Source organism: Elgaria multicarinata, chromosome 10, assembly GCF_023053635.1.
Source record: "Elgaria multicarinata webbii isolate HBS135686 ecotype San Diego chromosome 10, rElgMul1.1.pri, whole genome shotgun sequence".
Lineage (NCBI taxonomy): Eukaryota > Metazoa > Chordata > Lepidosauria > Squamata > Anguidae > Elgaria > Elgaria multicarinata.
Window position 1 is genome coordinate 28385799 of NC_086180.1, and position 15449 is coordinate 28401247.

The 15449-nt window shown below is 40.9% G+C and overlaps 1 protein-coding gene across 3 annotated transcripts in view; it reads left to right on the plus strand.

Moving 5' to 3' along the window:
* Positions 1–15449, plus strand: part of NPNT (nephronectin) — an 89348-nt gene that overhangs the window by 72165 nt on the left and 1734 nt on the right. For all 3 annotated transcript variants that reach the window (XM_063135653.1, XM_063135654.1, XM_063135655.1), the window contains 3 exons: positions 5376–5471; positions 7535–7633; positions 11069–11325. In XM_063135653.1, the coding sequence (XP_062991723.1) occupies positions 5376–5471; positions 7535–7633; positions 11069–11325 (452 nt within the window). The remainder of the gene's footprint in view (positions 1–5375; positions 5472–7534; positions 7634–11068; positions 11326–15449) is intronic.

The window sequence follows — 15449 nt, forward strand, 5'->3', positions numbered from 1 at the left end:
TTATTATTATTTTATTTTATCTCTCTTTCTACAGTTTTAGTTGGTGATGGGTGATGGCTGGTTTTATGGTTGTCTTTTTATTTTACTGTTGGTATTTTATTTTACTGCATACTGTCTTGAAGATTTATGTACATAAATCTGAAAACATAAAACAGCGGGAATAAGCAACAGCAGCTCAACACCAATGGTAAAATTAATTTTTTTGAAGCTGTAATAAACTGGATTTCCTCCCAGTCCACACAGAAAAATTAAATAGGGTGGGTGGGGTGCGGTGGGGTGGGGATCTTCTCTTAGTTTTTGAATTTTTTAGGAAGAGATGAGCCCTTGACAAACCATCTTTTAAAGCATACAGAGAGAGCACACCTGTGTATGTGTAGAGAAATCTGTGTGTTTGTGTGTGGGGAGAGAGAGAGAGAGAGAGAGATCCGTTAATTTCAGTGGATATGAAATTTGCTGGAAATATATTCTGCAGTACAGGCCAGCATCTATCTTCATAATGAATGTATTTCTGCCTTACTTAGGAGTGTATGACAAAGCCACTTTAGTCTTTTGGATGAAGGAGTTATATCACCAATCCCGTGTCTAATTTGTTTTGTCTCCATTTAAAAGAGGATGAGCTGTTGAGTACATTCTTTTCTTGATGATCTTGTGCTGTTTTATCTGTAGCCATTTTCACACATACATTACAATGAACACATGGAAGGAGGGGCTGAGCAGAATGGCGTACGCTGTCCCTGCGCCTGGCTTTTTATGTGTTCAGCTGTACCTGTGCAGGCTCTATACAGACATTCAGCTGAATGCAACACAAAGAACTGAAGTACTTGGCCATTTGCTGCATTCCCATTCTCCCCTTCCATACATTCATTGAAGAGGAAACATATGAAAAGGGCTGGTCCTTACACATGGGTAGAGGTTCATAGAGATAGCTTGTGTCCACTGTTTTCACAGCTGGAAGTACTCCATTTCAGGGTTCTAGCCAGGAAGCCATGCCTTTCGCCTTGCCCTTCCAGTTTTTGGTTGTCCCCCCAAATAGCATTCTGTACCTACTAAGCTTGCTCAGTCCTCATTGGGCAGTTGTGGGGGCATTTCCCCCCCCCTTAGGGTTTTTTCTTCTGAAGGTGTTCTTTACCTCCATAAACTTTGGGTCTTCCCTGAGTCTGCTAATACCTTCATCTTGGAGATGGCTATTGGCATTTTGGCTACCCAGGAATCCACACTCATAGAATGAATTCACGGTTAGTATATACTAAGCAAGCATTTCCCAACCCGATGCACTCCAGATGTTTTGGACTTCAGCTCCCATCAGCCCAAGCTAGCATAGCCAATGGTGCAGGAGTGCTGAGTGTAGTATTCCAAAACATCTGGAGGGCACCAGCTAGAGAAAGTTGTGCTGTATAAAGGTTGTGTTCTTGTTTATTCTTCCTCTCTCTTGATAAAATCCTTATTTAACAATTGGTTTAATACCATGTCTGATATTTAGTGCACAGTTTTTCCTATGTTTATGAAGTCTCTTTTTGCCACTTTGAATCAACTTGTAACTCAGACCCTTAATCATTGCTAACCACAGCAGAAGCCTTTCCCAACCAAATTCAGCCACTGGCAAATAGATTAAAGTATTCAAGATTAAAAGGGGGAGTGAAAAATTGGTTTTAATTAGCCCTTTAAAATATTCTGCTCCCACTCCATCCCCTTGGCATTCCAGATATTTATTTATTTTTAGAGAGAGATTTATTTGCTTTTTGTGAAATGTTAGGAATTAATATATTGGCCTAGGTTACCACAACCACACCCTTCTGCCAAAGCATGCAGAAAACACCAAAATTATATTTAATGAACTTAATAAGTAGAAATAAACACGTAATAGAAACTGATCGCCATTAGGGCTGTTATCACCCATTCATAATTTTTATGGATTGTTCATATTTGGGGAAATCTTTCACAGTTTCCCCACTCCACCATATATGTTGCAAAGTTAGAATTGTGTGTTCAAACAAACTTCAATTAGTTCTGACTTCTGTTAAAAAAGGTGTGTTTGAAGTAACAAAGAATTATTGGGGAGAGCAAACAGGTTACAAGAACTTTTCTGTCAATGGCCACATTTCCTTGGGTGGCCACTTGTGAATTGTTAACAAGGAGGATATCAATTTGTATAAAATTTGCATATACAAATTTATAGATATAGATGCAAATTTAGAAATAAATACAATTTAAATAGTGCGAAAGACCTCTGTGCCTTTTTCAGTCTACTGTCCAGATGCTGTTGATGGGCAACTTCAAGGCCCAGCTCTTCTTTATCTTTAAACTGGACTTGGACTGGGCAACCCTTCAAATGGAGTCTGCCTTCAAAGAGAGGACCATCCTCTGTAAAAGAGGACACATGGCCTCCCTACTTCAGTGGCTGCATGCTGGTGGTGAGGGAGGCCCAAAAGCAGCCCTAGGAATGCAGGTTGCCCACTCCTGCTTTAAAATACGGGTAAATTGGAGAAATACAATGCATGGTGGAGTTCATCTGACTTAGAGTGGTATGACAATGGAACCCATTACCTAGGGAGGTCGTGGGCTCTCCCACGCTAGAGGCATTCAAGATGCAGCTGGACTGTCAGGGATGCTTTAAGGTAGATTCCTGCATTGAGCAGGGGGTTGGACTCGATGGCTTTATAGGCCCCTTCCAACTCTACTATTCTATGATTCTATTTCATTTGTCATTCATACTTTGAAACCTGAACTTGCTCTGAAGGATAATGAGGGGCTATAATGGTCAACTCCATATTGAAGTGTTAAAATGATTAAAACAGTGTGCCTAGGTACCTATGGTTATACTATAGTTACAGTAAGACTTTGGAAGTCTTACTTATCTCATTGAGGATGTACAAGAAATAACTTCCCAATTCTTTCTCCCAAAATACCCGTGCAAGTTAATTAGCAATAAGGATCATGTATGGAGTATGTTTTAAGAAAGCCACGAATCCCAAGAAGTATTGAGTCTCTCTTTTGTAACACTCCTTCCATTAGAAGTCACACATGCCAAGACCGTTTTAAGGCACTGCCACACATTTCTTCACCAGAGTTAATGGATTTAAGGGACAATCCTCTGACTGCTAGACACTAGCTAGATGGCCATAGGATTATTCATTTCCCAGAAATTGTGCTCCCTGCTCTTTCCCCCTGTAGCAGGCACAGTTCTCACTGGTCTCTGCCCTTGGAAATGAAATGGGTCTTGGAGATGGCAAAAGGGGACAGTCACGGGGGAGGGAAGAGGAGGAGACCACAGGAGCTGCTTTGCACAGCTTCCGATGCACTGTGCCGCCGCCTCACTTCTCACTCCGAAACTCCCTGGCTAGTCAGACAAAATTGCCCATCTAGCCATAAATGCAGGGTGCCCAGAGCACGGAGGAGGGAATTACCTCTATGCTCTGACCACCCTACATTGGATGGTCATCAGTGATCTCCATAGGATTGCACCCTAAATCAGTTTTTAAGAGGGCTTTTGAGTGCATCAAGGAATGCTTGGAGAGTATCTTTAAATTCCTGGGCAAATCTGGAAATGAGGTAGCTTCTGCCCTTTTCCTTTCCTCCCCACCTGATCCCCCTTCTGACGTAATAAGCAGGGATGCAGATTTACTGCACAACAATGGGTGGAGAAGCCATGTTCACCTCTTTTTCTGATGCCGGTGAGACTTTGAAAGTACAAACCTTTAGTTACATTTTGTGTCCAGTAGGAAGAGGACTGGCCAAAACGTAAAAGGAACGACTGTGTCTCTTTCTCTTTGGTGACGTTAATGTTAGCTTAGGGGTGCACACATTGTATTGCTTATGTACAGGTTTTAGTACAGCAAAGATAATAACAGCAAGTGGCTTTTAATAGAAATAGACACAAATTTAATTGGTATGTAATGTGGAACCTATTGCTCCAGGTCAAAATTGTGAATTGCAGGCTTATTTGGGTGTCTTTATTGGGTATTTATCCCAGTATTGATGGTGCAATAAAACCACAAATATTTTAAAAGCCACGGGATGCACTGATATCCAGAAACCGCAAATCTGAAATGCATGGCTACTGTCCCTAATGATGTGCTAGACGTCTTTTTGTCTCTGGAAAAGGAATTTTAAAGACAGCTGGAACAAGTGCAGTAATCTATTTAGCTACAGTTTACAGCTGTTCTGCACCAGCAGTGCTTGCCTATTGTGCTTGTTGCCTAAATTTGGTATAGAAAGTGCCGTTAACATCCTTCCAAGGATTGGCAAACACAACAGAGAATGAAGACAATTTCCTCAAGGAAAACGGAGCTCTCTTCTTTTTCTCCCTTCTTTTTGAATTGTGGTGATGTGGAGAGCCAGCCAACACAAATGGTTTCCCTACTTCAGTGGTATAGAAATGCAATAAATAAATAAATATGTGAAGATAGTTTTGAGGATAGTTCCTGTACATCACGAGTTGGACATCAACTGGACAATAGGTAGGCAGAGTGCAGGGTTTTCAGACAACTCCTTCACACCTTTGATCGAAACTAGATATATGAAACCTAGTAGTCATGTGAATGTAGCAGATTTTAAAGTAGATCTTGCCTGCAAAGGCTTATGTCAAAATAGTTTGTCTCTAAGATGCCACATGAGTTTTAGCCTCATTGCAGTGGCAACATCTCTAGGGTGACCAGTTATGCACCTTCCAAATAAGCAGAAACACATCTCTCCCTCCCCCCAAAAAGGGGGGAAAGAAGACACAGATGTGCATCAAATTTGTATATGCAAATTTTTATTTTTAGAGGCACATTCAGAAATAATTCCGATACAAATAAAAGACACTGTAGTGCACAAGCCTATGACCAGGGAAACTGTGTGCCTTCTCAGTCAGCTGTCCAGACGCCAACAATGGACAGGCAACTTCGAGGTCCCTTTTTTTCTTCTCTTATGATTCTTGATATATTCAAAGTGGACTTGGACTAGGCAGCCCTTTAAATAGACAAACAGAAGCTGCCATTCAAATGGAGAATTGTTCTCTATAAACTGGGATACCCAGCCAAAATGGCTATATTTTGAAATGTACATATGATCATAACTAACACGCCATGGGAGACGGAGGAATACAAGAAAATTACTAAACTTCTCAATCTGAAACATTCTTTGGGTTCTTTCCTTTCTTTTACTCACCTTTGATAGAAACTTGATATATGCATATATTATAGAAGAGGCACGGTTATGAATCTACCCATGAAATGTGATTAAATAGATTGAATTCTCCAGAGAGCACAATGCCAGAAGCATTCTCTTCTTCTTCTTTTTAATATTAAAGATGAAATTAGTCATTGGCCTATTTCCTTATCTATTTTGTTCATTTCTTTTTAAATTACTTCGTCCTCACCCACCGCCATTCCCAGTTCCACGCCAGCCTGGAGTGAGCAATAACCTCTTCGAAACTTTTGAAATTGAACAAGGGATTAGTGCTGATGACGATGAAGCAAACGATGATCCCGGTAAGTGTTGCTCTTCTCACTTGGGATCTTGCATAGGCAGCAGGGTGGGGAGGCTGCGATAAAGGCTTCTTGTGGTTGTTAACTATACTTGTTTTTGTGTATTTCTTGCATTTTGAATATGGTCCTTGAGTCACCTGGCTTTCAATCCTGTGTTCGGACAAACCAAACTTAAATCAATTTATTTTAAAGAAACTAAGCACACTAAAGGCGTAATCCTATGCATGTTTAGCATGGGAAAAAGCCCCTACAATTCCCAGCATGCCCCAGCCAAGTAAGCACACAAAGGATGCAATTCTATACATGCTTAGCAGAAAAAAAGGCCTACAATTCCCAGCATGCCATGCTGGTATTGTAGGCCTTTTTTCTGTCTAAACATGCATAGGATTATCCCCTAAGGGCATTATCACACGGGATGCTTAAACTGGTTTCAGCTTACGTCATGTACATGTGAAATCTTCTGGGTAAGATTTCAGTTTATTTCATTTATTATGCTTGCATTCTACTCTTGCCTCACTGCTCTCCCATTGGAGGATAGACCAGGTCTGCACCTGCTTTGTTTCAGCAATGCTGCAGTATCCTCGGCTCCTAGACCACACACTTGGCCCCAAGAATGTACAACTGATGGATCATCTAAATTTCAACCTGCATTCACAATATTCTTGCATAAAAATACAGGTACAGCATATAGTTTCAGACAGAGGTGGTTCAGTCCATTTTGTGTTCTGTAACACTGGCAGTAGCAAGAGAGCAAACACAAGGGCTCCCAGCAATGGTATAGATTGGGGGGGGGGGGGGGTGAGCAGAAAGGGCAAAAAATCACAGGAAACCATACTTGTAGGCTACAGAGGTCTTAAGGCTAGCTGTGATCTAAATGTCCATGAATTAACTAACTAAAACACTGCCCCTTCCAGTAAGTTGCAGACATGGTTGCAATGTTCCCAACAATTCCTGCTACTGGTGCTGCACCACCAGAAAAATAATCAGCAGTTTGCCACCAAATTTTGTCAGCAAACCACTGTGGAGCGGTAAAAAAGCCAAACTGTATTTATTATTATTACATTTATATACCACCTTTCCCCCCCTCTTACAAAGAATCTAAGTTGGCTTACATGCTCCTCCTCCTCCTTCTCTCCATTTTATCCTCACAACAATCCTGTGAGGTAAGTTAGGCTGAAAGTCAGTGTCTAGCCCAAAGTCATCCTGTGAACTTTATGGCTGAGTGAGTTCTAGAACCTGGATCTCTTAAGTCCCAGTCCAAGACTCTGACCAACACACCACAGTATTCTCAAGCTAAATTTGGCCTTTTTACCACTCCATAGCGGTTTGCTCACCACATTTGCAAATACTGAATATTGCCCTAAGAAAGTAGGACTGAATTCCTTTGAGAGAAAGAAAAAGGGAACCAAATCAGTGCCCTAAACAGAATCTGGGGAACAATTTTTTGCTTCAAAAACTCAGCTGCTGGTACAAATTTTCTGATATACAAGTTATCTTAAAATATGTACCTGTTCCTTGGAATGTAACACATGGATTTTTCATGCCCTCTTGACTTCTGAATGTTTGATACTACCACATTGGAAAGATAAAAGCTCACTACCTATAATGCAATGGATTGAAGACCTAATAACACTAGCAACATTTAAAAGAGTGGTATATAGGTGCCATTTATGAATGGACTCCTATTTGGTTCTTTGATTTGCCTTTACTGAAGTTTATGTGTAATTTACTCCTTTCCCCCTTTCTTCTTTAATTTAGAATTTTGTAATATTTGAAACTGAGGACTTTAAAGTATGTAGTTATACTTGCATTTTTTGTTTTATTGTTTTGTTAAAATTCACAATAAGAAAAATTCATGTAATTTTTTTTTACAAAGAAGGTCGCTGCCATTTCCCCTCCGTCTGAAAACAATGAAATTAACCACGGAATTCCCACTAGTTGACATGTGAACCACTGTGGAGACCTGCTGAACATCTTTCTCCCCTCATATGCCAGGCAAACCACAGTGGGTCATGTTTTTGAGCAATCGACTGTGATCTGTTTGACGTTTGATCTGTTCTTTGCAGGTGTTCTGCTTCACAGCTGTAACTTTGATGGTGGCTTGTGTGGGTGGATCAAGGAGAAAGATGATGATTTACACTGGGAACCTGTTAAAGACTCCTCAGGTATTGCTTGATTGCCATGGATTTCGTTTGAACCTGTACTAGGGTGGCCATATAAAAAGGAGGACAGGGGCTCCTGCATCTTTAACAACTGCATAGGAAATGGAATTTCAGCAGGTATTAAAGCTCCTGTGGCTTTAACTGTTGTGATGAAGAGGGAATTCCACCAGTTCCTGCATATATAGAAATGACACCTGCTGAAATTTCCTTTTCTATGCAATAGTTAAAGATACAGGAGCCCTGTCCTCCTTTTCTGTACCAGAGATAGAGGAGTAAAAAACAAGCCAGGTGTTGGAACCGTCAGCCATGAAAAGAAATCTTTGCTTATACTGCAAGCACAAATACATGCCCAAATCAAAAAGGTCATGCATTATAATCAGGTTTTAGAAAATATATTCTGGAAAAGCATTTCCATGTCTCCTTCCAGGCACAGCCTAGGAGGAACCCCAAAGAGACTTTGACACAATTGGAGAAAGGACACAGAAGCTGTTCATGATAGAACAACTTCACATAATTCACCTGTTGCCTGCTAAAGCATTTTCTGTACTTAAGTTTATCATGGTTTCGTTTTTTCCTGAAGGGGTTCCTGTGCCTTTAACAGTTGCAGTACAGATAGTAAATCAACAGGTGAACTGTTTCCGAGTACTGAGATGAAGAGGTGGAAAAACTTCACACACTAAATTTCTGCATTTCTAAATGTCACTTTGAGTTAACAATTTGAGACAGCAGGCCTAAACCTTGTGTGAACAAATGTTCTGCTTTAAGGGTCTCACCAGGTTTGTTCTTTCACCCATGACTAAGACTTTATTTGAAACTGGAACTTTATACCTTTTCACATTTGTTCCACTCAACATGAATAGATTTTTTTGGACTGCAACTCCCAGCATGCCTGACAATTGCCCATGCTGGCTGGGGCTGATGGAAGTTGTAGTCTAAAATATCTAAAGGGGAATACTGTTCTATGGCTCTGATTCCAAGTCAGCCAAGGACTTGGAATCAGCTGTTGTGGTTTGATTATCATCAGCTGTTCTGGGCTGAATCCTGACCCCTATTTTTGAGGATTTTCTCTCTCCCTGTGAAAGAGGCATTGTTTTTTTTGCCTCTTTCACAGGGTCAGGGGAAAATTCAGAGAAGTTTCTCCTTGGGGAGGGGAACAGGATTTCCACAAAGTGTAGCCAGTTGCTAAGGACCTTTCTTCCTTTCAAGAAACAAGAACCCCTTCCTCCAGCGTTTGGATGACCCCAGCAGTTGATGCCTGTCGGAGACCATGTGACCTTGCCCTCTCTAATAGGCATCCAATAGGGCTCCTGAAAATGTAGGGGTATTGAAATAATGCAGAAAATAATGAAAAAATGCAGAAATAATGAAGACCCCTCAACAACTGGCTACATTTAAAAAGGTATGTGGGAACCCTGTTCCCTCTCCAAAGAGAAAATTCTCCGAAATTCTCACCTCTCCCAGTCTCTTTCACCTGAGTTTTCGTTTCCCCCCCCCCCCCCCAGAAATGCTGAAAATGGAATGGTCGAAATTTTCAGCACAGCACTAGTTTAAATGTTATCAACTCTAATGATCTATCGGAGGCTCAGTTGATTGGATTTGGAATCTCTATTTGCAAGGACTTAAAATGTTTTTAGACTTTAGCAGGATATATGTCTGAACCATACACAACGATGTAATCTAAAAATATTTTCATTGCATATTTATTTATATTTTTGCTCCTGTTATCATATTGTTTACTTTTAACCAATGCTAAACCCTTCGTTATTGACACTGCTTTAGCAAGGCGGTATATTTAAGTCAAGAACCATGTGGTCCCTTATCTACTTATAGCTGTGGGCGATTACTCACTCATAGTTAGTGGTGTTTCTGGATATGGATGCACATGGTCATTAGGGGTGCATCCAGTTCCATTCAGTAGGGCTTGGGAAAGCATCATGATTCAGTTGAGTGTGTATAGCTGCCTTGGACATATGCATATCTGGAAGGCTGCTAACTTGCGGGATAAGGGCAATAGTTTTGTGCCTTCGTTTTTCATGTGTTACTTTCATATAAAACCAATGTATCCTTTAAGGATTTTTTTCTGACTTTGGCACACTTAATAAAATGAGATCAAAACAAAGAATTCCTCATTAGTGTAGTGATAGGATGTTTATATGGCACAAAGTTTCATTTATCAGAGTTTTGACTTTGTACATGAAAGGATCAGTGAAGTGAATTACATGCCCTTTTGATTTTGGCTTTTCTCAGTGGTGGCAATCCTCTGGTTTTCATTTAGCAACTGATGACTTTTGAACAGATAACTTCCCAGCAATGAAGAGGCGCATGAATGACTTTGATGCCAAACATGTGGCAAGGGAAGGGGACACCAGAGAGCACCAAGGGTCTTATTCCATAGTAAAAGGGTTTTGGGGTGATTTTTACATGTGAGACACTGAATTCAATCAAACTTACTTCCTAGTAAACATGAATAGATTCGGGCACTAAGTAACTTAAGGGCATGATTTCAAATGTTCTCCATTTTTGTCTCATTGCAACTGATCTGTGAACATTCGGGAGCAAGCAATGGAAGATCATCTAATAAGTCCTGAATTATTAACAGTCTGGTGCCTGTTTATTAGCTGCCTCCACTCTTGAGTTTAATATTTTAATATGATTTTTAGTGGCTTTGATCCAAAGTTGCCCTTCCACTAGCAGAAAGCTGCTCATGAAAGGGCTGTTCCAAATTAGTAGAAGAGGAGTATTTGAGAAAAGTAGCCCTGTAGCCAGAGAAGTTCTTCCATAGCCAGAGACGTTCTTTCAGAAAACTTTAGAGCTCATATGCTACAGCCTTTTTGTTCGTATTTTTCATATCTTAATGTGATGCCAAATACACTGTCTTCAGCTTGCTTGTACAAGACTTCACAGAACAACATTAATATAGTTTCTCCTTTCACTCATGATTCTTTGGATCTAAGTCACTGGGCCTGTTCAGATGACACTTCAGACTCTGTGGTTAGCAAAACCGTGGTTCTCTGGGGTTAGCACTAACCCTAAGCCATCCTGTCGCACACAACACTTTAAGCCATGGTTAGAGCCACCAACCCTGCTGCAGACAGTCCGACTACGGTTAGTGAGTGAGCAGGGTTAGCAAAACGCAATGCACAAGACCAGCAGGGTTTAAGGTGTCTTCTGAGTAGACCCACTGGGTCTAACTGTGTTGATTTTTTTAAACCTGAATTGTATTTTATATATTTATGTTAGCTACCTGATAGACTACTCTGCAAATGTGGGATAGCAATATTTTAAATAAAAAAAGCCAATGCATTGAGAACATTCCTTGCACTGAAACAGATAAAGTGTCAGAATTGGAATTGGGCAGCCGGTCACAGCTCTCATACTTTACGGCCATGCTCATACTTGAGAGCATTTTGAAACAAATGTTTTCTTCTCTTTTTACAGGTGGACAGTATTTGGCTATCTCTGAACCCAAGGGGAAAATAGGACGAGTTGCACGTTTGGTCCTTCCACTTGGCCATTTAGCTCACGCAGGGGATCTATGCCTATCTTTCAGGCATAAAGTGTCCGGGCTACATTCTGGTTTGCTTCAAGTCTTTGTAAGAAAGACTGGTGTTCATGGACCAGCAGTTTGGGGAAGGAACGGTGGTCATGGCTGGAGACAAACACAGATAACCTTGCAAGGATCTGGCATCAAGAGTGTGAGTACAGTTCTGGGAGTAGGAAATGGGAAAAAGAGAGAGCATTTGTACGGTTCCATCCCTGGGTGTAATACTATCCTCTTTTAACCTCTACATAACTTAAAACAATTACATTTTAAAATGTGGCTGATGAATTTGAATTGCTGGGATTCCTGGGTGGGTACTTTGAGAGAACTTTAAAAAGCACGATCCACTCTGCACTTTTTTCTGTAACACTGGCCAAAAATTGAACCTTCATCCACAATAATAATTTTCTTGTTAAATTTAGTATTATTTGCTTCTTTAAAACTCTTTGTATATCACCATTCTGATAAAATCAATCAAGGCAATTTACAAAATCATCATCATCATCAGAAAATAAAAATTACTAACAGATAAAAACATACTAAACCCTTCAAAACCATTTAGAAACTATAACAACAATTTAACAAGCCAGATTAAAAAGATGTGACTTGATGCACTTCCTGAAAGCAGAACGAGTGAGGGCGAATTGCAACTCCAATGGAATTGCTTTCCAGACTCTGGGAGCAGCACAGGAGAATGGAATATTTGAGATGGGACTGTAACTTTTCAAATCTGTTGGGTCAAAGGAAGGTTTCTTTAATATTACTGCCTCCTCTAAGCAAGAGGAAACAAGCAAGGAGGCATTAATCACTTCCATTAACCATGGGGACAGTCACATGGTTGATTTGGTGATTTGATCAGCCTGGATAGGCAAGAGTCAAGTGGACAAATGGTAGACCTCGCCTCTCCAGACACCTTGTCCACCTCCTCAAAATCTACAAGCTGAAAAGAATCCAAGCCCAGTAGACAGACCCCCTTCCAAAGTTGAATCCACCTGACCTGCACTAATGTTGGAGTCTCAGTCAAGGCAAATCTAAGCAACTGTATTCTTAAAGAATGAGGCAAATTGGTCACAGGGAGCCTACAAATCTTCTTGCCCCCCGCCCTGCAGCATCCTGGCAAAGAAGGCCATGCACATTGTAATGCATAAGTCCAAATTAGTAGCCCCAGTCTGACACCTCTTAATGGCCTATTCATATATCGCAACAACTCCACATTTTTTAAAAACAAAACAAAACTCCGGCTCATGTGGAATTGGAAGCATGCTCCTGCATGCTGCCCAATTGTTCCCATTGCCAGTGGGGGTGGCTAAACAACCCATGGACCTACTGTGTTTGTTTAGTGTTAAGTATAAACCAGGAATTTCGGCTTGTCTTTACTCCGACAAGCTTGAGAAATAACCCATGGTTGTTGGGCTATTTCTCTAGCTTGTCAGGAGAGACAACCAAGATAAGACCACAATTAAATAATTAAATTGACAGCATAAGTGGATAAGAGCTGTCTTAAGCCAGACCACTGATCTAATACTGAGTAGGAGTTGCTTCCAGCATCTCAAGATGATAGCTACAGGCCACACAGAGTTAAGCACCTTTATTTCAGTGGACTTAACCATATTTAGCTCCATGTTGGTATGTGCCAGAGGTATTTCCCAGCACTGTCACATGAGATTCCTTAACCAGAGATGCCATGGATTGGGCTTGGGACATATGACCCCTACCACTAAACAGTGATTCTTCACAAGGCCAGCCTTGGCTCCAGAAGGCCTCTCTTCATTTTATATCTTAATAGCACTTAAACTACAGTTTGCCGGTTTGGTCATGGGAAACTGTAGTTTAAGAAACCAGGAAGACTCTTCTCCATCCAGGTGAGCCTGAGAGCATGGAAGGATGAGTAGAGATATCTTAAGCTCATCTCTCATTCATGCCACAACAAACAGTGGTTTGTTGGAGCAGTCCCATTGTGTCTCAAGTGGGCCTATGAGTAATTTGGGGTTGTCTTACAGTTATGCATTCATCCGACCCTTTTGAATACTTTCATCTTCATGAACATGTTGAGTTAAAAAAAAAGTAAGATTTTCAATTTTAAGTGGAGCATGTGGCTGCCTGTGGCCCATGTGTTGCCCAGTCTCACGTAGTTATTATAGATGACACCGTTATTGTACTTCAAAAGTGGCTCTCATGTTGTTCACTGTTTGGAATAAATTGTTCTTGCAGGAAGTGGATGGAAGTTGCCCTGAAATAGAATGTCTCCAGATGCTATTATCATGAAACAAGAGGGGTTGGCATATTTAAAACCAGACTCAGTAAACTACAGTCAATCATTTGTGGGTGAAGGGCTTCCCAAATATGCAACAGATTGCATGATCTAGTAGATGGTGAGAGCTCTGAAGATTTATTTCAGAAGACTGAATAAAAACATTTCTTTGAAGAGATTAAGTCAGATGTATTGAGGAAGTTGGTGATCACTGCTGAAGTTGGGGAGAATTTGAGATTTACTAGAGGCAGCTTCTAAGAAAATGTACTTTTAGCCATTTCCCCCACTTTGTGCAGAGTCTCAACAATATCACATAAAAGTGTGATATGGGAGTTCATTTTGCTGACAGCCATATCCCCTCTTTTCAGCCCTGGTTCAGCCTTATCTTGAGTACTGCATCCATTTCTGGACACCACACTTCAAGTAGGATGCAGACAAGCTGGAGAGTGTTCAGAGGAGGGCAATGAGGATGATCAGGGGTCTGGAAAGAAAGCCCTATGAGGAGAGACTGAAAGAACTGGGCATGTTTAGCCTGGAGGAGAGAAGACTGAGGGGAGACATGATAGCACTCTTCAAATACTTGAAAGATTGTCACACAGAGGAGGGCTAGGACGTCTTCTCAATCATCCCAGAGTGCAGGACACAGAATAATGGGCTCAAGTTACAGGAAGCCAGATTCTGGCTGGAATCTGGCTTCCTGTAACTGTTAGAGCAGTACAACAATGGAACCAACCACCTAGGGAGGTTTTGGGTCTCCCACACTAGAGACATTCAAGATGCAGCTGGACAGCCATCTGTCAGGTATGCTTTAAGGTGCATTGGCCTTCGGATTCCTGCACTTAGCAGGGGGTTGGACATGATGGCCTCATAGGCCCGTTCCAACTCTACTAGTCTATGATTCTAAGTACTCATGATGAAATAAATTTCTGCACTTCACTGTAAACTTGAAGATACACATCCATTTTCATACACTGACACGATGATTTCCTCAGTATTTCCATGTTCAGTCCTTGGCATCTCTAGTTGAAAGGACCTTATGAAAGAGTTGATGGGGACGACATAAGAGGTACTGCCTGTCAGAGTAAACAATACTGAATCCAACAGACCAATGATCTGACACAATATAAGCCACCATCCTGTATTTATATTTCTATATAGGAAAAATGTCATGTATGAAGTGGTGCTCAGCTTAAGGCATGTAAAGACGCCCATGTTGTCCAGAGATCAGAGCACTTTTATGGACCAAGGTGATCCCATAACGTGGATATCTGCGAGCCGGAACATCAACTGTACATATCTCTAGGTTTATTGCAACTAGTGAAAACACACGAGACTAAGCAGAAAGTGCTAGGTATACAAAAAAAAATCCCTTAGAACCAATGACAGTAGCATCAACCCCCTTGAAATAAGAGCTGTATCTTTTGTCAGCTACATCCATCTTCCTTCTGAGATTAGTGCTGACAAGACCAAACATCTGGAAGTGCCCTTACATTTAAAGCTACCGTTACACCCTTGTAAATCACAGCCATGTACATGACAGTGTTACATAACACTGGGAGTGACTTCCCAAGTCCTGCCAAACTCAGGTATCCTCATCTATAATATTCAGTCCTTTGGTCATGGCCAAAAATAATTTAAAAAACTTATTTGAGAAGTGCTGTTCGATGTCTACAATTTCAGCTCCCCCATTCTGATCCTTTATGTGAATATAGCTGTCGTTGGCTTAAACCTAAAGATAACTAAATGTGTGGCAGAAAACAAATATAAATCCATTTAAGTTTTCTTTTAAAACCATTAGTCTCTGATTAACAAACTAGCTAAAAGTGGGCTAGATGGAACAACTGTTAGGTGGATCCTAGGGAGGTGGTGGGCTCTCCCACACTAAGAGGCATTCAAGATGTAGCTGGACAGCCATCTGTCAGGGATGCTTTAAGGTAGATTCCTGCACTGAGCAGAGGGTTGAATTCCATGGCTTTATAGGCCCCTTCCAACTCTACTATTCTATGACTCTTAACATCATATGCAAA